We start from the raw sequence: 21,207 nt of genomic DNA on the forward strand, positions 1-21,207 counted from the left end.
AGCAACCAGAAGGGTCCAGCAGACTTAATAGTATCTTGGTTTTGTAAATAGGCCATTGTGACAAAAAGTTACGAATAAAGTGTTGCACAAATGGACGTTTTCTCCTACCCACTTTTAATATCTCTTTATTTCAACAGTCATTTCATTATGAAAACCTTGCAGGATCTACACATATGACCTCTTGCTGAATTTAGATGTTTGTCTACTTTTCCAGAAATCTATACCTTTACTGGATCATCCATGGGTTTCTCACTGTGTCCACCACAAACTGGAAGTAGGTTGAGAGCCCAAAATAGGGCCAATAGCCTACCTCTTTGAAAAATGCCAAAACTGTGGTACAAACCTTTTTTTAAATTCAACTCTGCATGTTCCTGAAAGCTGGGAAGATGGTGACTTTAGTAGAGCAAACCGCTTGTTGATACCGGGAAACAAAACAGACACTTTTATATGGAGCACTTTTTTTCCTATTTTTGTAATAACACTCTAGATGTTGCTATATTCTGCCTATTTACTCACTCCCCTCCAGGAAAACCCCCAAATCCTGCATTCCTTAGAAATCCCCAGGATGTTGGAAAAAAGGACGCAAATTTGGCATAGATACCATATGTAGAAAAAAGTTATGGAGCCCTAAGCTCAATAGCCAAACACAGCTCAGCACTGCAGGGGTGGAGGGTAAGCCCAGCAGCTAAAGGGTTAATAAAAGTGGCAGAGTGTAGTCTCCTCATTAAAAAGTGCGAATTATTTTCTTATTACAGGCACATTCTGGCTGCACAACTTCACATTTGCTCACTCACTATCTTAGTTTAAACAGGGAAAAGTGCCTACTGCTATAGGGATACGAGGCTATGAGAACTACACTTAACAAAGTAACAAAATATATTTTCAAAATAAGTACTTTTGTGATTTATTAATTTACTCAAGAAACATTAATCTTCTGTAGTGCAGAATATCATGCTGGGTAATATTGTAAAATTCTAAGAACTGGTAATTTACAAATAAAATCTGCTTATGGACCATCGATTTGAACTTCTTCTTTAACTGATGTTGCATTTTTTCTCCTGACTGCCCTTTTTCTTGATCTTGAACTCTGTATATTCCAGAACATACTCCGGGTAGATCTGATGCTTGTCAAAGATGACATAAATGGATGGATTGCCTTCAATGTCAACACAGCTGTCGTAGGACTCCCTCGGGGTGGTTGGTTTAGCTGGAGGACTCAAGTAGCTAGAATGTCCTTTTACAAAGTCTCCAACCAGAACACGTGCCAGAAACATAGACTTCTTCTCCATGATGGAATGGCAATATTGGTGAGAATAGGAGGCATCTCTGGAAAAGTAACTTCCTAAAGAAGGGAGAACAAGAAAGGTTGTGATTTACAAATGTGATTAGGCAGTTTAGAGAGGGACTTATAAATTCTGGTTCAGAAAAGGGAATAAAAAGAGTAAGAATGGTTAATGTACACTATGATAGTTTCAAATAAACAGACAACGAAATGATCTCTTCCGCAGACATATGGCCAAATATAACACCTGTGTCAAGCTACAGAACAGCAATAAAGAAGAATTACTGGACTACAGATCCGAGGCAAGTACCATCGGTCGAACCCACCAATGCAAATGCACTGCCTGGTGCAAGCTAGACATATGTGACAGGCTTATGAATGCAAACGAGTAGAAAGCATTACATCACACTGTAGAGTCCCTTTAGACACAGGATTGCTGAATTTGATCCTAAAGTTAACAGACTCCAAGTAAAATGTTGGAAAGGTCAGTACATCTTGCAACTGTGTAAGTCGCTGCAGTTAGTTCAGGAAGGCCACTGTGCTTCTTTACCATGGGGGAGCCAGCATAGTTTGCTGTGCAATGATCCAGCATGTAATAGTCTCCTGATACCAAGGGCCTGACTTAGAGTTTACCAGATGGAGTACTCCGTCCCACGGTGAAGGAGTATCCTCTCTGCCAAACTGAAGGTCCGCCCGCCCCAATTAGAGTTGGGTGGACCTTCAGTGTGTCGACAGCAGATACTACTTCATCTCCGCTGATGACAGACATATACCTCATAGGACCCAACAGAATAATGACTGTCTTAAGTTTTCCTATCTTTCTGCCTGCGTTATTTAGAGTGGGCAAACAAATGACACGTTTTCATTGTTCACTACCACCAGGTATAGCCTGGAGGTAAGGGACAGTGAAAACAGTAAAATGATCCCCATGCTATGGGAGAAAACTTCCATGGTAAAGGGGGTCAATGTCTTTAAAAGTCAAAACAATCCTGAATTGTGATTTTCTTTGTTAAATTTTGAAAAAATTGAAAGTTTGACAAATCTCTCCGTTGTGTTGAAGGGGTCATCCTTTAAACTTGCAATGCCTTTACAGGAACCACCGTGACAGTGGGTCCTGGAAAAAAGTTTGGCGGCCAGGTAGCCCCGCCATGGTGGGATTAAAGAACGTTGCGATGGCGTCGGTAAAAACTCCCTCAGCCAAACACTAAATCAGACCCTCAGTCTATACTCTGGAATGGGGCATCTATGTCTTTAGTGTCTCTATAGCAATGTACCTGATACTTAGGGCCCCATTAGGATGGTGGGGGAACTTTAGTCCGCCTGCCATCCTAGCGCTGCTGGGACCAGCTGCCAGGTGTGCGACGGTCCCGCACCGCCAATTAGGATGCGACCGCCACCCCGCATCTTTGACATTGTGGCGGGTGGTGCTGGCAATGAAGGGGGGAACCATAGGTAACCCCCAAGTGTAGCCCGTCACCCTCCCACCCCTACCGGGGGGCCGCATGCCTTTCTATGGCGGAGTCTCTGCCATGGAAAGGCATACCCATTGCAGCCATCATAATGTACTTCCACCATATAGCAGGCTTTTTCTGCCTGGCCGGCAATCATGACGATTGCCGACCAGCGGAAAAGCGACGGACGGACTTTCCATCCGCCACGGTACCCACATCATTGTAATGAGGCAGGGGGAAATGTAGTTGTTGTGATGGTGGGCGGATCAACACCACCGGCCGGGCGATTCGCCAGCCATCATAATAGGCCCCTTAATGTCAGAGAATTTGTGGCAAAATGTTGAATCTGCCTCTGCACTCTAACGAAGCAGAAATGTGCAGAAAAAATTCACTTAAAAACCTTCATAGGAAGAGGCCTTATTGTCTAAACTTGTTGACATTCCCCGGTTGTGGTTTGATGCACAACCATAATGCACCTACCTCCAATAAGCTGACAACACAAATGCACCACTGGTAGGATCACAAGTGATGTGACCAATAAACTGCATAGAAAAACAACACTGATGGGGGGGCGGAGCTTGCTGGCGTCCATGCAAGACGTATGAGAGCTGAGCTCCTCGCCTGAGCCCCTTTAATATTCATCAAATTGATCCTTTTTGGCGCCTCACTGTCCTCAGCGAGGGCGGATTTTGCTTCTACGATCCCTAGAGCTGCTGGGGGCACCTTTCCTGCTCGAAATCGGTGGTGGCTTCGACCAACGGACCGGCGGAGTTTGGAGTGGCGGACCAGGCCGCAATCCACGGACTATCCTTGGGAGCTGCCCGCCCTACGTAACACTACGTGCGGCGTGAAGTTGCTGTGTGGCCCCGATCTGCTGGACTGCTTTCTACCCTGTGCTGAATCTGGACTGGTCCTCACCAGTGCTTGCTCACTGTTGCCCTTCTGCCTCGTGTGTGTTTGCTGCGGCTACTTAGCGGAGGCCTGGGGCTCCCTGGAGTGGCCTACGGACCGGACCGCGGGAAGTTGCGCCCTACGGCTGCCGGCTGGCGGGCTCCGCCGCTACTCTGATCGACCTGAGGACTGGAAAGACACTGGTATTGGGACGTGTGCTTTGGTGTGTACTGGCGCTTCTCGACACCCAGCGGTGTGACCTGCTCCGTGGCGTGAGTCTGGAGTCTGGGTTTCTCCCCCTGGGCTAGTCTGTGCCACGCGGCCCGCGGCCGCCATCTTTGATCTCCATTCTTTGCTGCGCACCGGACTGCTTCGCGGAGTTCGCTCCCCCGGCACTCCCCCTACATCGAGCCGCCTCTTGCTCCTTGCTTAGCCCATATTCTGTGAACTCTGCCATGGGGAAGGGCGACAGAAATCAGCCGAAGCTCACGTTCGAGCAACGGAGGCCAAGGGGCGCGGAGGGTGCGCCTCCGGAAACATCATCGCAGGCGGCGGAAGGCTCGCTCTGTGCGGACATTCGCGAAATGCTCGGCGCCATGGAGAAAGGCCTGCAGGAAAGTATGTCAGCGATCGGCTCGAAAATCGACGCCTTATCATTCCGTATGGACCGGATGTCCGAGAGGGTGGACAAACATGCGGAACGTTTGGACATGGCGGAGCGTAGGCTGACGGAGGCGGAGGAGGCCCGAACGGAGTGGGATAAGGACCGTAAGCAATTCGGCCGCCTCCTCCAGGTCATACAGGACAAAACAGAGGATCTGGAGGCGCGTTCACGGCGCTCCAACGTCCGCATCACGGGGGTTGCGGAATCCACCAACACCGGAAAGATGGAACTGTTCGTCGAGAAGTTGCTTCACAAGCTCCTGGGGGAGGACGTCTTCTCCCCCATGTTTATTGTTGAGAGGGCCCATCGCACTCTTGGTCCCAAGCCGCAGCCTGGCCTCCCCCCGAGACCAATCATTGCAAAACCTTTGAACTACAGGGACCGCGACCTGGCCCTCCGTCTGGCGAGGGAAAAGGGGGAATTGCAGTTTGAAGGAATGAACATTTCCCTCTACCCTGACTTCACAGCTAGGGTGCAAGAGGAGCGGAAGCGATTCGCCCCCTACAAGAAACAGATGCGAGACATGGGGCTCGACTATGCCATGCTATACCCGGCGAGACTCCGGATCAATAAACAAGGTCATTCGCATTTTTTCACCGACCCGGCTGACCTGAAAAAATCGCTTAAGGAATGGGCCAAAGAACAGCGCAACAGCCTGAGGGATCAGCGTACGGAGGATGAGGAAGCTGTATCTTTGGAGGGTCAGGGCTGAACTGTCCCTTGCCGTGTAGCTTGGCTTGGCTACTTCACTGCGACTGTATGTATTGCATTCCAGTACTCGATGTGACTCTCCTTTGCCTTCAAAAAATGTTGGTTTGTGACCCTTAAATTGCCAGGCTCGTGGTGGTGCCACGGAATGGGGCTCGAACTTTTGTTGCTTTTCTTCTGTTATCGGGGGGGTGCTCCTGGTGGAACGTTGGGACTGATTATTCACCACTCTGCTTGTTCTGCTGCTGGGGCTTAGGTGGGGTGCCGAACGCAATGGGGGTGGGGCTGGGAGCAACGACTGTATCTGGCCCTTATTAGAGAGTATTGTAGTCTAGCCAGAACTTTTGCCTCTGCGCTTTCGGCTTTCTGACCCTCTAGGGGGGTCTTGGGTTTGTAGTGGGGTGTTTCGGGTGGGTTCAGGGTGGGTAGTGCTATGCTCTGTCTGACCGGGTTGGGGTTGGTCGGCTGTGGGTGGGTGGTTGTTGGCTGTGTTCTTGTACTGTTGCTGCCATGCTGTTTGGGGTTCAGGGTTTGCCGGGTGGGGGGTTTGTTTTTGCCGACTACTGCACTGTGTCTGCCACACTATCTGCTCTGCGACATTTTACTTTCTAATCTGCCATGTCGACCGCTGAATCACTGAGTACGGAGAGCCCCCTGGCCTCTCTGCGATTGCTGACCTGGAACGTGAGGGGGCTTAACGATTTTCGCAAACTCAGGAAGGTCTTAGCATATTTACAATGCCATCACATTGACCTTGCTTTACTGCAGGAAACACATCTGCCGCTTTCCAGCCCTATGTTGTAGGTGAGGGGCCTTGGCCCCGCTTGTGTCGCTGCGGGGTTCACAACCCATGCTAGGGGGGTGCTCATCTGGGCTAATCCCAAATCCCGATTGTCGCTGACCCGGGTGGCGGTAGACACGGAGGGGAGGTATGTGGTTGCACGTTGTGTTGGAAAGGATCATGATCTCTTGCTGGTGAATGTGTATGGCCCCAACTACGATTCCCTGGAGTTCTATTCTTCGCTTGCTGACAGCTGCAGGCAGTTTGTGGGCTCTAGAATGCTGTGGGGGGGGATTTCAACTTGGTGCTGAACCCGGCCCCCCTAGGTCCCCTGCAGCCTCTGCGTCCCTCCTTTTGTCGGAATGTGTGAAACTTGATTTGCTTGATGTGTGGCGACACAGACACTCGGGGCGGGGTGGGTTCACTCACTACTCGGCCTATCACAACACTCATACACGCATAGATTATTGGTTCGTTTCCCGCTCTTTGCTAGATATGGTTAAGGGTTGTACGGTTCTCCTGCGCACGCTGTCTGATCACTCGCCCTTGCTCTTGTTGCTGGTGGCTCCTCCCAGGAGGATTCCCCCATTCACGTGGAGGTTCCCCCCGTATTCCCTCTTAGATGAGGTTTTCAGAGGGGAACTCGCCGGAGACATAGAGGCCTATTTCGCAACCAATGTGGGCTCAGTGGATAGCGTTCAAGTTCTCTGGGATGCATTTAAGGTTTACATCAGAGGGATGACTATGGCGAAGCATTCTGGGGTGCTCAAAGCTATCAGGCGACGCCTGCAATTGCTCGAAACACAGCTCGCTGACCTGGATAGTCGGGCGGTGGACTCGGGGGACGCAGCTGATACGGTCTCGCTTAAGTCCTTGCTAGATGAATTTCAGGAGGAAGCGGACAGGGAAATTAAACATATGGGCAAATACGCGACGGCGCGTGTGTATGGGGAACGGGAGCGGCCTGGTGCACTCCTAGCTAAACTTATGTGCAACAGTAAGCCCCCATTGGTTATCGAGGAGTTGGTGACAGCTCCTGGGGCGGTGGTTACGGAGGAGCAGGATATCTTGGCTGAATTCCATCCCTACTACACTGCCCTCTACTCCTCGAGGGATGCACACCTCGAGGACGAAATCGACGACTATTTAAGCTACATCCAAATGCCCTTCCTGGCCGACTGGCAGAGGGAGTTTCTTATGGCACCCATTCAGAAAGAGGAGATAACGGAAGCGCTGGAGGGCATGAAATCTGGTAGCGCCCCTGGAGCGGATGGTCTCACGGTGTCCTTCTACAAGGCCTTTCAGGACCAACTTGTCCCGTACTTGATGCTCTTGTTCGATGACGTATGCCAGCAGGGCAGCATGTCGAAATCCATGAGAGAGGCGTTGCTTATTACTATCCCGAAACCTGGCAAACCCCTTAATCAGTGTGGCTCCTACCGACCGCTATCGCTGATAAATGTGGACGCGAAACTGTATGCTAAGGTGCTTGCGACTCGTTTGGCGTTGCTGGTCCCGGACCTAGTGGCCCCGGAGCAGGCTGGGTTTGTTCCCTCACGCAATCTCACTTATAACATCCGCACGGTCCTGGGCACGATCCAGCATGTCAAACACGAAAACAAAGCTGTGGCCATCTTCTTGGACATGGAGAAGGCCTTTGATTCTGTTGAGTGGTCGTTCATGCTGAGGGTCCTTCATAAGTTCGGCCTAGGCGAGCCGTTTCTACAAATGTTGGGAGCCCTATACTACAAACCTACTGCGAGGCTAAAGATAGGTAACCTGGTCACTGCTCCCATCGAGATTGGGAGGGGCACGCGTCAGGGTTGCCCCCTCTCTCCGTTGCTGTATGCCATGGTAGCGGAACCCCTCGCCTGCGCCATACAAGAGTATCATCGGTTTGAAGGGATAAACTTTCCGACGTACCAGATCGGTATCTCAACATATGCGGATGACACTCTGCTATATGTCCGGGACCCGGAGACTAACCTCTCTGCGGTGCTGCGGGAAGTGGTAAGGTTCGGGGCTCTTTCGGGCCTCCGCGTCAACTGGAATAAGTCAGTGGCGTTGCCCCTGACGCCGGTGACGCTCCCTTTCGACTCGGAGTATCCCTTGCAATGGACCACGGACTCTATCCGCTACTTGGGGATACGCATTCATACGGATCCGGAGGTCCTGATACGCGAGAATTATGGAGTCGCCTACTCCAAACTGGTGGATGATGTCGAAGTGTGGTCCAGGCTCCCGCTTTCACTCATGGGCAGGATTGCACTCATGAAGATGGTGGTGCTCCCCAGGTTCCTTTTCCTATTTGTGAATATACCAGTAGTCCTTTCCAAAGCCTTTTTCCGGCAGCTTACCCAGACACTTGTCCGCCTGGCGTGGGGGGGGCAAACAGCCGCGGGTGCAGTGGCAAACGCTCACCCTTCCGTATGAACAGGGAGGCCTTGGGGCTCCAGACCTGGAGCGATACTATAGGATTGCTCAGGGTGCACATCTACATACGTGGATTCATGGGGATCCAGGTATCCCTCATGTGAAACTGGAGCGACTCTTTGCAGACCGCGTCCCGCTTCCGGCAACAGTCTGTTATCCACCTGATAGAAGGTTCGGCAATCTGGACTCTATAGCTGCCACGAATCATGCTTGGCATGCACTGATTGGCTCCCGTGAGTGCACGCTGCTGTATTCACCTCTGCTCCGTGTAGAATGGGCAGCCTGGTTGGCTCCACTGACTGAGAAGGGCGTCCTGAAGGCGCTACGTGACCTAGGCATTGTTACCATGGGAGATCTCTTCTCAAAGGGCACCCTGAAAACGCTGCAGCAGGTCCTTCAATCCTATCCCGGGGCAACGCTACTTTATAGTTTTAAATATCACAGGGTTCGTAGAGCGGCCCTCGCCGTTTTAGGCCTGGACCTAGCTGAACCGCCGGAAGTGCCGGAAATCACCTATGTAATCAAGACCCCCTCATCTCGCAAACTGATCACAGCTCTTAAGTCACTGGGTGATAGACAACGGCAATATCCCCCCTCCAAGGCCCGATTGGCCTGGCAGGCTGACCTCCAGTCTCCCATCTCAGACGACATGTGGCGTTATTGTGCGACTAATACTAGGAAAATCTCGCTCAACGGTAGGCACCGCCTGGTGCATTTTAAATTCCTACAGCGTGTCTACTACACGCCTGAGAGGTTGCATAGGTATGGCCTTAGGGACTCAGCGGAGTGTGAGCGCTGCCACTTTCACACGGCAGACTTTCTCCACATGGCCTGGACTTGTCCTGCCATACATAAGTACTGGGTAGAGGTCTTTGCGGACCTTAGCGCTATCCTTGGAGAAGTGATCTTGCCTAACCCGGCGCTCGCCTTACTCGGTTTTTCAAAACCTCTTCCTGTAGCTATGCGGCGGCTTGCGGACATGGCATTACTGACGGCAAAGCGGCTGATAGCACTGTGCTGGATGCGGGGGCCAGTTCCCACTAAAAAACGTTGGGAGACAGACTTGCTTTACTGTTGCACGCAATCGGAGGTGTATAGTGAACTCCTACCTCCGAAGAGTCGACCCAAAAACTTTTGGGGGTTGTTTAGGGCGTTTCAAAGTGCGAAAGAGGATGGTGAGTCGGATCCAGAGAGTGTGGAGCTGGATGTGCTACAGGAGGAGGGGACTGCGTCAGCTGTGGATGGGGAGTGTGTCAGTTGAAGGCCTTAGCGTTGTGACAGTGTGGTGAATCGTGCCTGATCTTTAAATTGTTTTGTGTTGGGGGCTGCTTGTGACTGCTGTCCTAGCTTGTGGCAACCGCTGTCCCCTTCCCTGAGCGTTATCCCGCCCTAGCGGGCATTTGCTTATCTCCCTTAGCCTGGCTGAGGGGTCCATGGTTGTGGTGCAGAGTGGGAGGTGGGTGGTGGACACCGGTTCAAGTAGTCTGGCTTGTTCTTCTTTCGGGGTGGGTGGGTTTGTTATTGTCTGAGGGGTTTCACCCCCCTTTATACACCTTTCCCTGGGTCCCCTTTGGTGATGACTCCGACTCTGGGTTTATACGCAGTTCTTCCCGGGTGGCTACTTCGATCCTTCCAGTCTGGCACGCCATGCTGCACCTGGGACGGATATTGATGGCGCTGCGGGGTGTGCATTCTTCTTATATGTTGTGATCACTCAATGGTTGCTACTATGATCTAATGCCTCTGCACACTTATTCCACACCTGTAGTTTCGCCGCCAGGCCCTCGGGCTGTTGGTCTTTACGGCTGTGTAACTTACCTTTACCCAGGGATTGGAGGGTGATTTTTTGATGCCGCCGGCCTCCGGGTTGTAGGCGATGTCGGCTGTGTATGTGAATTGAGGGTGTAATAAAGTATAAATTTAATTTAAAAAAAAGAAAAACAACACTGATGTCTAAATATTCATGGCATACCATGCTGGTGCAGGTTTTATGTGGACAAGAAAATGTGCAGTACCAATGACATTTAATGGTTCTCCTCACAATTATCAGTTATTAGTTGTAAGGGAAAGGCTGCAAAACTACAGAATTTTCAATATATATATATATCACTATTAATTATATGAATGCTTGAATTTTTGAGGAGTACAATGACGCTAAAAGAGTGATATAATGCCACAATTAGAGAATATAACCACACATTTTGGACTTAGGACAACATCAGTCAGACATTTAAAGGGGCTCTTGAAGGGTATGTTAGGAACTTTTACAGGAATTATAGCCTTCAGGGCTAGTGCTGGCCTTCTGTGGCTATTTAATGTTCTAGAGGACATCTATTGGCTGTTAATTCAATTAAAGCCCTCAAGAAGATGTCATGTTACAAATGAAGGTCAAGCCAATTGCACGGCTACTTTGTCACACCCGGAAAAAGGTGTCCTGATCTTGTGTCCAGCTATGGTATACTAATTGAAACTACAGCAACACATACTGATTAGTTAGAGCTCACCAGGAAGGAATCCTAAACCACAAGTAATATTGCTTGGTGTTTCCCATCACCAGAGATTCTGAGACACTGCAAGTATTACTTGGTCCATGTAATCACATCACAGGTCAACACAAAGAAAGAGGGACTCAAAGGTGGTTACTTCTAGAGGTAGACGACTGTCAGAGACCAGAACATTAATTCACTTTAGAACCTCTGTGCGCCAGTACAGAGGAGGAATTGAACTAGGGAATGAGATCACGCAGCTACTCTGCTTCAGTTCACATTTGAGCCTCTGTGCAGGTGAACAGACAGAATATCGAGTTAGAAATGTAGACATACACAAATATTGAGTTGGAAATATCGTGATGCAGAAATATCAACAGCAAGAATATCGTGGTCAAGAATATCGACTTAGAGGTAAGAAATATAGGGGCCGATTAGGATGGTGGCACTGCGTGGCGTTCTTTCTGCCATCTTGCAGCGATTTACCCACCACCCAATTAGGATGGCAGTGGGTACCATGTTGGACGCAAAGTCTGTCAGCCACTTCACCGCCAAAGGCAATCGTTCAGATTGCTTGGCGGTCGGTGCAGGGTGCCTAAAATGGTGGCGGTACCTAGCAGGCACAGTTCACCAAATTAGGATGTGGGTAAAAAACGACCTTTCCATGGCGGCGATGCTGCAGGTATTGGGTTTGGGGGACCGTTTCGGACCCCCTTGTGTCAGGGGGAGGTGTTGCTGGATACCCCCCTGCATTCCCCTGCCTTATGTGGTAGGCACTACGTGGTGCCTGTCAAGTAGTGCAGGCAAATGCATGGGAAACATCCTTTACAACGCAACTTTTACCGCGCAGTGCTTTTACATCGCAACTTTTACAACGCAAACCATTACAACGCATTGCGGTGGGGGGCGCTCTAGGATATGGAATAGATTTAATTTACTATCCAACACCTTCCCTACTATCCACGGGGACTGGAGTGGGAATGGTAAGCTAAACTATTCACTATCCAGCACCCCTCAACACTATGCGTGGTAAAGGCATGCGTTGTAAAAGTTGCGATGTAAAAGCATGCGATGTAAAAGCATGCGTTGTAATGTCATACATCCAAATGCACAGCATCACATTTTAACATTGCGTACATTTTTTTAACATTATAATGTTTCTATCTTTTGTACATTTTTAATATTTACTCCTCTGCTATACAATATTTTCCCTACTGTTGCACTCACTGGTGTGGGAATAGTAATTGTACTCCTCCGCTATCCAACACTTTCCCTACTCTTGCACTCACTGGAGTGGGAATAGTAAGTGTTACCTCTCAGCTATCCAATGCTTTCTCTACTGTTGCACTCACTGGAGTCGGAATAGTAAGTTTTACCCCTTCGCTATTCAACACTTTCCCCTACTGTTGCACTCACTGTTAAAGGGGGGCGCTAGAGGGCGCTAGGCTAGATGACCACGCTTTAGTGCAGCTCTGCTCTCCGGAGTGACTATCCTGTAATTTTATCCTACAGTTCCAGCCCGTAAATAACACAGCAATAGAAGTAACACAACTGCGCGGCACCTCAGCCAACATATTGACAAGAAAATAATTACATTGGAGAAGGCGAGGGCACTAAATTCAGCATCTTTCCCCATAGACCCTACCTCTCAAAATGGCGGCCTAGGAAGCGGTCCGGTGCTCGGTGTGAACCTGCGGGCTGCTGAGGTGCTGTGATTGCTGGGAGAGGCTGGGAGACGAGCGGCTGCCTGGTGGACCTTGGGGATCGCGGAGTGCCCGGTGAGTGTGGGCCGTCGAGACAAGCACGGACTGTGTTGCCGGGCCGCCCGCTTGATGTGCATAACCAGCCTCCACTGACACCGGACTCCCGGGGGCTGTGAGATGTATGGCCTTGTCCGGCGCTCCCTTGGCGTCGAAGCCCTGCGCGGCTGCACCTGGCATCATCGCTGCTATTATCACTCCGGTACCCTGGGTCCATTCTGGGAGTAGTCCGCTAGGATGAGAGAGTGGTGGAGGGGGCCCGCGCTGAGGCCTACAGTATCCTGGTCGTCCTGCTCATGGAGTGAGGGGTGTGGCCCGCAACCCCTTTACCTTGCCTGGCTTGTGCTGGCAGCGGGCATCTGCATCTGCGACAATGTGGAGGAACCCGCGCCCCCCTGAGAAGCGGAGCGCTGAAGTGTCAAACACCACCTGCTTCCTGTGCTGCCTCAAAACAGTGCACCGAGGTGTGGCCCCACGCAATCTGCTGGCCAGTCTCATCATATAAAGAGTAGAGTTTTGGTGATCGCGCCATCGCTGTGGGGAACTATAAACCTACTACAAAGTTTGTACGCTGGTGTGGGGCATGCCGGCTCCCCTTCGCTACCCTAACATTGTGGACCTAGATTGGGAGAACAACTGTGAACACGTGAGATCGGCCTCTTTGGGGCCCTGCCTGGGATCCATCTTAGTGCTGCTTGCTCTGCCTCAGTGGTGGGGGCTATGCTGGACATTGTCAGGGCGAGCCGAGTTCCCTCTACAACGTTGCGGTGATCTCGCGCACTCCCTGCATCTGTCTGCATGAAAAAAAAATACACGAGCTCAGGCTGCAAGATGAGCAAAACGGAATGAGGGCAGCCCCAGCTCACGTTTGAGCCTAGAAAATCCAGCAAGACACAACAACATGCCACATCGGACTCTGAACTAGACAGCCCCACAGGCAGTTTGGCTGCGATTGAAAAAACAATTGCTGCAGTTCAAAGTAGTCTCCAAACCATAGATGGCAAGATCGACAACTTTAACTTGAGAATGGACCATATGTCAACTAAACTGGACAAACACGCTCTACAACTTGGAGAGGCGGAAACGTGTATATCGGAAGCCGAGGATGGGCTACAGCAGGTGACCACAAAGACGTCAACCAAAGAGAGGGTGCTCGAGGTGATACAGGCCAAGAACGAAGACACCGAGGGGCGCTCCAGACACAACAATCTGCGCATTATGGGACTGCCGAAACCCACAAACACGTGCTGCCTCGAAACGTACAGAGTCCCTGCTACAGACGATCTTTGGGGCAGAAAACTTGTCATCTGTTCTGATTGTGGAATGAGCCCATCTCTCCCTGGCTGCCAGACCACCACCTGGGTCGCCTCCGCGCCCCATAATCGCATATATTCTCAATTATAGAGACCGAGATGCTGTTCTACGCATGGCCACGGAAAAAGGAACAATTGTCCATGAGGGCAACACTTTGGCCTTCTACCCAGACTTCACCGCGGTAGTGCAGGCAGCGCGAAAATAATTTCAACCGGCAAAGAAAATATTGATGTCTGAAAAAGTCCCTTATGCAATGTTGTATTCAGCCCGACTGGGCATTGAAATGAATGGCAGATCTAGAATCTTCACCACGTCAAAAGCTGCAATGGACTATGACAAAACATTAAAAAGCAAGGTCAAGACTTCTCCCACTCTGGAGGATGATGACAATGATGCAGGCTCGCAGAGGACGACGGAGTGACATTAACGTCTGAAAAGAAAAATAATTCTTTCTGCTGAGAGCGGTTTAGCCTTTGGAGCCTAGGGTCGGACTCGCTTGGTGGAGCCCTGTGCACAAATGACACCAAATGGGCGGCTCGTACCTGGAACTGGCAGATAAGACTTCGCCTTTATCAAACTTGTTTATAGTCTTTCCTACTGTTATCAATGATCTACAATGATTCGTATGTTGGCTAAGGTGGGAACTAGTATTATCCGACTCCGGTCACCACCCTTTATACCTGGGAGGAACGTTGTGCTCCTGCAACCCCCGCGCGTGTTCCCCACTGATGCTATGGGATCACTATTTTCTTGGAGCGGTTCGGGATGGCTTTGGCAGGTTAGGGTTGCTGAAGTGGGTGGGGGGTTTGGGTGGGAGGGGGGACATAGTGAATGGGTTGTTGTGGCTGATAAGTACTAAGCCATTCGGTTGAATGACATACAGTGTTACAGAAAGGACGTCTTGTAGAGCATGTCATATGTTACATCCGCAGGTCTTAGATGGCTCATGGAAAAATTGTTTGTTTAACATGGAATGTATGCAGACTCAATACCCTCAAAAGAATAAGACAGGCGCTAGCTTACCTGGATCGACACAATGTAAACATTGTATTTACACAGGAAACACACCTAAAATGCTGCACAGGGCGCAGGTGGGGTCTAAATGGGCAGGTTAACGGCAGGCCTTTTCATATTCATCATATGCTAGAGGGGTTCTTACCCTCATAAAGAGAATCCTACCCTACACTATGATCAAAAGTTGCACAGATGATGCTGGAATGTACGCCTTAAGTCACTGTAAGCTAGGGGGTCCCTCATCACTTTGGTGAATGTGTAATGATAGTAGATGACTCTGATTTTTACGAGTGCATATTCTCCATACTGGGGGAAAGGCCAGAAGCTACCATACTGGGGGGGGGGGGGGGGGCCTGAATACCAATCTAGATCCAAGAAAAGACAAGTTGAGTGTATTTATCAATGGAGCACGCGCTATCTAATGTGTGGCGCCTGCGCAACCCGATTACACTTGCAGGTACACATGTTTCCACCGCTTATGCCAGTTGGACCTGTCTGCATTACTGGCTAATGAGCAACATCAGCACCATCTGGGTATTTGATATAGAGGTGCTCCCCAGAACATTATCAGACTATAACATTGTTAGGCTTGAACTTCACATCCCACAAGCATTCTCACAGCAGTTCACATGGCGCTTTCGTAGTAAAGCATTACTCGATCCCCTTTTCACACACACTATACGGGAGGAGATAACACAATAATATTTTGAGCTGAACAGGGGCACAGTGGACAGTACGTCTACCCTTTAGGAAGCCTTCAAAGCAACGATTCGGGGGGTGTTTATTGGAACGACCGCAGGCATACTAATAGATATCCGTGGCCAGTTGTCCCAGACTGAACGCACCCTGCAGGGCCTTGAGAGAGATTAGAACCGATACCCTAACTTGGCACTTCTCGCCCACATAAAGGAATCCATCACCAAATACAATTCATTAGCGGAAGATGAAGTTCACTATCTATCCAAACGCCGTGTTGCCCGCACATATGGAGAGGGGGGTAGGCCGGGTCATACATTAGCTATGAAAATCAAAGCTAGAGAAGATGCACACACCATCATTACAATAACACACCAAGGTAGATCATTAGTCCACCAGAGATATAGTTGGGCCATTCCAGGCAGCATATGCAGATATGTATGCATCAAAACCCAGCACACCGGCCACAGAACTTGGCGATTATCTATCAGACATCGCCCTGGCATGACTCTCAGATGTCAATAGAGAATACCTCTGCTAACCTATAACAGAGGAAGGTATCAAAATGGTAATAAGATCCCTTCCGAATAAAATAGCCCCAGGCCCCAATGGCCTCACCTGCGAGTTCTGCAAGGACTTCGCGGAGGAACTGCCTCCCTATCTCCTTGAAATGTCCGCGGAGGCTTACGAAGTTGGCTCACTCCCTACAGAGATATAGTTGGGCCATTCCAGGCAGCATATGCAGATATGTATGCATCAAAACCCAGCACACCGGCCACAGAACTTGGCGATTATCTATCAGACATCGCCCTGGCATGACTCTCAGATGTCAATAGAGAATACCTCTGCTAACCTATAACAGAGGAAGGTATCAAAATGGTAATAAGATCCCTTCCGAATAAAATAGCCCCAGGCCCCAATGGCCTCACCTGCGAGTTCTGCAAGGACTTCGCGGAGGAACTGCCTCCCTATCTCCTTGAAATGTCCGCGGAGGCTTACGAAGTTGGCTCACTCCCTACAACGCTCCGGGTGGCCCTCATCATCGCCCTGCTTAAAAAAATAAACCATATAACCGATGTGATTCCCATCGCCCACTCACACTCATAAATATAGACGCAAAACTGTTGGCGAAAATATTGGTTACCAGACTCATACCTCAAATGCCCCATCTAGTCTTACAGGATCAGTCCGGCTTCATACCCGAGAGATCAACATCCCACACCCTCCGAACACTGTTTGCTATGTACCATATTCTTGACCCATGGTTACAAGTGGCAGCTGTGATGCTTGGTGCAGCCAAAGCATTCGACTCTATAGAGTGGAGTTATCTTTTTCGCATCCTTGCTCAGATGGGCTTTCCACCATTGTTTACCAACTGGATACGTCTGCCATACGTCGCTCCCTTAGCGCGGATACGCATTGAGGGCATAACCTCAGATTCCATCTCCATCTGCAGAGGGACGAGACAGGGCTGCCCCCTCTTGTCGCTCGTATTTGAAATAGTACAATAACCTCTTGCTTGTATTATTAGGCAATGTCACAGAGCGGCAGCACTGCAGTTTGTCCACCGCCTGTGAGTATATCACTCTATGTAGACGACATGTTACTATTTGTAAGAGAGCCACAGACCTTTCTATCTACAGTGCTTAGGGAATATATTCACTTTGGGTGGTTCTCTGGGCCTTACCATTAACTGGTCTAAGTCGATAATTGTCCCGCTCACTGCTATCACTCTCCCCACACATTGGAGTTCCCCCTGTTGTGGTCAACAGAACCAGTAAAGTACCAGGGAGTGTGGGTGCATCGAGACCCAGAAGTTGTGATCCACGTAAGTTATGGAACCGCCTGCATAAAGCTTGAATAGCAGGTGGATAGGTTGATTAGCGGATCGGATGGCACTGGTAAAAATGGTCATTCTAAATAAACTCCTCTACTTCTTCAGTTTTATTACTACCTACAATATTGTTTAAAATGATACGCACGCTTTTAATTAAGTTAATATGGGGGTGGTACACAGGCTCTTGTGAGCCTTGTGACTCTTGCCCTTGACTACAGCAGGGGAGGCTTTAGTGTGCCTGATATATACCTTTACTACTTTTGTGCACAGGGCCAGTATGCACACTACTGGTACCAAACCCACAATTATGTACCACATGTGGCTGTGGAGGATGGTGAAGTGCACCCTGTCCCTCCAGGATCCATGCTAACCCATACACATAGGGGCACACCCCGGTTAGAGATCAATACTGTAGATACTACCATCGCTGCTTGGCAAGCATTGGGTCATAGAGCAGGCAAACGTCCGATATACTCCCCACTTCTGCCTCTAGCAAATCATGCTGGGATTTCAGTCGCACAAGAGACAGGCGCAATTCATACTCTAGCTCTCGCAGGTATTGATAGAATGCAGGATCTGTTCCCTAATGATATCTTCATACAGCAAGTGGATCACAGCTATATTCAAAATCAGACAACTCTTTTCATCTTTACTATCCATAGGCTCAGAAAGGCACTGCAGACACACTATTCCACGTTCCCAGTAGATCCCCCAACACTACAATCCCGACACACACTACTCACTAGCCCTACAAGACATAAATTGGTGACTAAACTTTATCGAGTAGCAAGGAATGACTTTCCACTATCACAAAACAAAAGTCTGGAGCTATGTAACAAAAAGTTGGACCCACCACTCACAACGAAGGACTGGGAATATTGCTGCCAAATAACTAAAGCACTCACATCCAATGGCATCCTACACATAATACACTTCAAGTATTTGCAAAAGTTTACCACACACCATCTAAGCTATATAAATGCGGTCTCAGAGACCATGATAGATGTAAGTGGGGCAAAGTCCCAGGGTTGGATTTCTGGCACCTAGCATGGGAATGTAATAAAGTGGCGAAATATTGGATAGCTGTGATAAACATATTACTTGACAATGCGGACCTCACCATGGAATGCGCCCCACAAGTGTGTTTGTTGGGCTTCATCCCGACTCTGCGGGTAGTACTATGCAAAATGTATCAAAATAGTGTTATTGCTGGCTAAACACAGAGTGGCCATGTGCTGGGAGAGCCGCGTCTGTCCCTCGGTTACAAACTGGCTAAAGGACTTGGTGTACTGTCAAGAGACCCTGGCCCTAAACGCTGAAGAACTGCCCGCCACATCTAGGCCCAAGGATATTTGGGAGACACTGTTGCAGTATCTTTGTTCACAGAGCACTGATGCACTGTCCGACTCTGAGGCTTAAATTGACTGCGCCATATTAATCTTGTCAAACCACTACGTCACATATACTGTATACTCGATCAACCAGAATGTATGTCTCACATGTTTAATGCCACATGTTTGTATGTTTGTTTAAACACCTGAAGCACTTCGTAATACCAAGTATGTAATGTGCATAACTTTCAATAAAAAAATTCAACAAAAAAAAGACGATTCAAATTTTTGATGTTTTAATTTGTAATATGATATTTTTTATTAGATTTTATGTTACAGGCGTATGTATATATATCTATATATATTTCTAAATTGTTATATTTTTATAAAAATGTTAAATAAATTAAAATGAATAGTTTATGAATTGTTTTAAAGTATATATATATATATATTACATTTCATAAATGTATGTTCACATTTTTTTACATTTCATGTATTTCTTAGATTTGTTAAAATGTATATTACATTCAAATAATGTTTTTAAAGTTAATTTTATTATTTAATATATTCAACATTATTTTTTATATACATTAAAAAAATGATAATTGTACATCTATATTTCTTACATCAATATTTTCCCCCCAGATATTTTATACTTACCATTATAAATAAAGGATGTATATATTTTTGACATCGATATTTAAGACTCTATATTAGTGTATGGGGATATTTTGGGCTTCGAAATTCTATCAGTGAACCCACAAATGCCTTTACAGTGGGTTGCTCAAGGAGGTGGGACTCCCTTTGGCACATTTACATGCGGCTGTTGTTATTGGTACCACAGTGTCATCCTCGCTAAGGCAGTCCAAGCTGCCTGATCAAAATGTTCACATCTGAAGATTGGGCAGCGTTGCCAATGCCACAGGAATGACACTTTGGCCCCTTGTGTGTGCCTATGGGTGCCATCCTGCAAGCTGGACCTGCCTGCTGGCACTTACACCAAGCACTACTTTGGCCATCAATGGGGGTGCACTAGAGACCATTTCAAAGCAGAGACTGCAAGGCACTGACTCCTTCCAAAGTGACTGTCAGTAGGAGCACTGAAAGTGCATATGGCTGTTGTACATATATCAAAAACAAGTAAGACTGAACTCAAATGCATCCATTTCAAAACCACCAGAAAATTAAAATGAATGTTAAGCAAAACAGCAGAACCTTAATTATTCATTTTAGAATAAGCTACTAGATGAGAATCATGCCCACGTCAAAAACATACCTTTTCCATAAACATTTCCAATGCGTCCCAGATTTCTGCAGTCAAAGTTCTCGCGACAGATTGTATCCACATCACCGTTCTTAGAGCCATGAAATAATTTCTTCTCCAGCACATCCATGTTCCTGTTCAGCGTCTTCATTGTCTTCCTTTTCCTAGAGGCACATGCTTGTGTTTTTAAAAACATTAAGCGAGAAGTTGACACCAAATACTGCTGTACCTTCCTGTAGAAACACTACTGCTGTTGACTGACCTTCTGACATTTCACTTTTCATACTAGTTAGATGCCATAGTCCGGAGCCACCTTAGTGAGATGCATCTCATCAACAAATGTCCTATCTGTGGGATATCCACCCACTTTGACACTGGTAGGAGGTGATTGTAAAAAGATGACTTCAAGGCATGAGACACTACCCGTAATCAGTTAGAGGTCATGGAGTACAAACCCTGGGGCAGATCTGGAGAGCTCTGGAGAGCACCTACTGCCCATATGCCATATCAGTGAAAGCTCATCAGCTTGGAACTTGTGGAGGACCTCCCACCAATTAGCCGTTGCACTGACAGGCCATGTTCTCCAAGTCACAAGTCACTACTGGGAGGATAAAAAATAGCAGAGAACTTGTGTATGAAATCCTCAACCAAGTCTGTTCAGGTTTATTGAAGTATCCATTGATAATTCCTAATATATACAACACTTATATTACAATATAGAGAAAATACCTCAGAAATCATTTAGAACTTCAAACATTCAGGTGGGTAACATTTTCTTTTTATATGAAAGTAGTATCACAGAAATAACACATTGTATCTTAGTTCCAAACAGAGTTGCTTGATAGTCTCTTGTTTAAAGGCACAATTGTTTAGTGATGATTTATAGATATATTGATGTCACTGCATCATAGATGGTTTCAGCCGACACACGTTTCATCCATTTTTTGGGTCTTTCTCAAGGCTATAGTCAAAAAGAATATCTCCGGAAAGTAGATAATGGTCCCTCACACTTTACCAATGTGGAAAAATGAAATATCTCAGCCAAATGATGCTTGTAAGTGGTTTTCATCCAAAATAACAGTGCAAGTGGGTATTTTAGTGGCTGCACAATACAACACACGTAATCAAATATTTAAAAGTGGCTACCAGGTTTGTGTAATAAGTAGCGAGGGTGTAAATCAATAGCCTTTTGGGTTGCTAAGGATCGTGATAAGTCTTTAATGAACGAGACTTGCTTTGAGGTACCGGACAAAAACACTGCACGCTGGTGCCTAAAAACGATCATGTTAAGGACT

General features: G+C 48.0%; 1 protein-coding gene across 1 annotated transcript in view; it reads right to left on the reverse strand.

Annotated features, from left to right (window-relative positions):
• Positions 1 to 879: 879 nt before the first annotated feature.
• The window catches only part of LOC147734643 (protein mono-ADP-ribosyltransferase PARP12-like), a 324,308-nt gene continuing 303,980 nt past the window's right edge, over positions 880 to 21,207 (reverse strand). Inside the window, exons 13-14 of the mRNA XM_086952940.1 lie at positions 19,925 to 20,076; positions 880 to 1,342 (exon numbers count right to left, since the gene is read on the reverse strand). Of these exons, the coding sequence (XP_086809066.1) occupies positions 1,035 to 1,342; positions 19,925 to 20,076 (460 nt within the window). The 3' untranslated portion in view covers positions 880 to 1,034. The remainder of the gene's footprint in view (positions 1,343 to 19,924; positions 20,077 to 21,207) is intronic.

Source organism: Lissotriton vulgaris, chromosome 1_2, assembly GCF_964263255.1.
Source record: "Lissotriton vulgaris chromosome 1_2, aLisVul1.2, whole genome shotgun sequence".
Lineage (NCBI taxonomy): Eukaryota > Metazoa > Chordata > Amphibia > Caudata > Salamandridae > Lissotriton > Lissotriton vulgaris.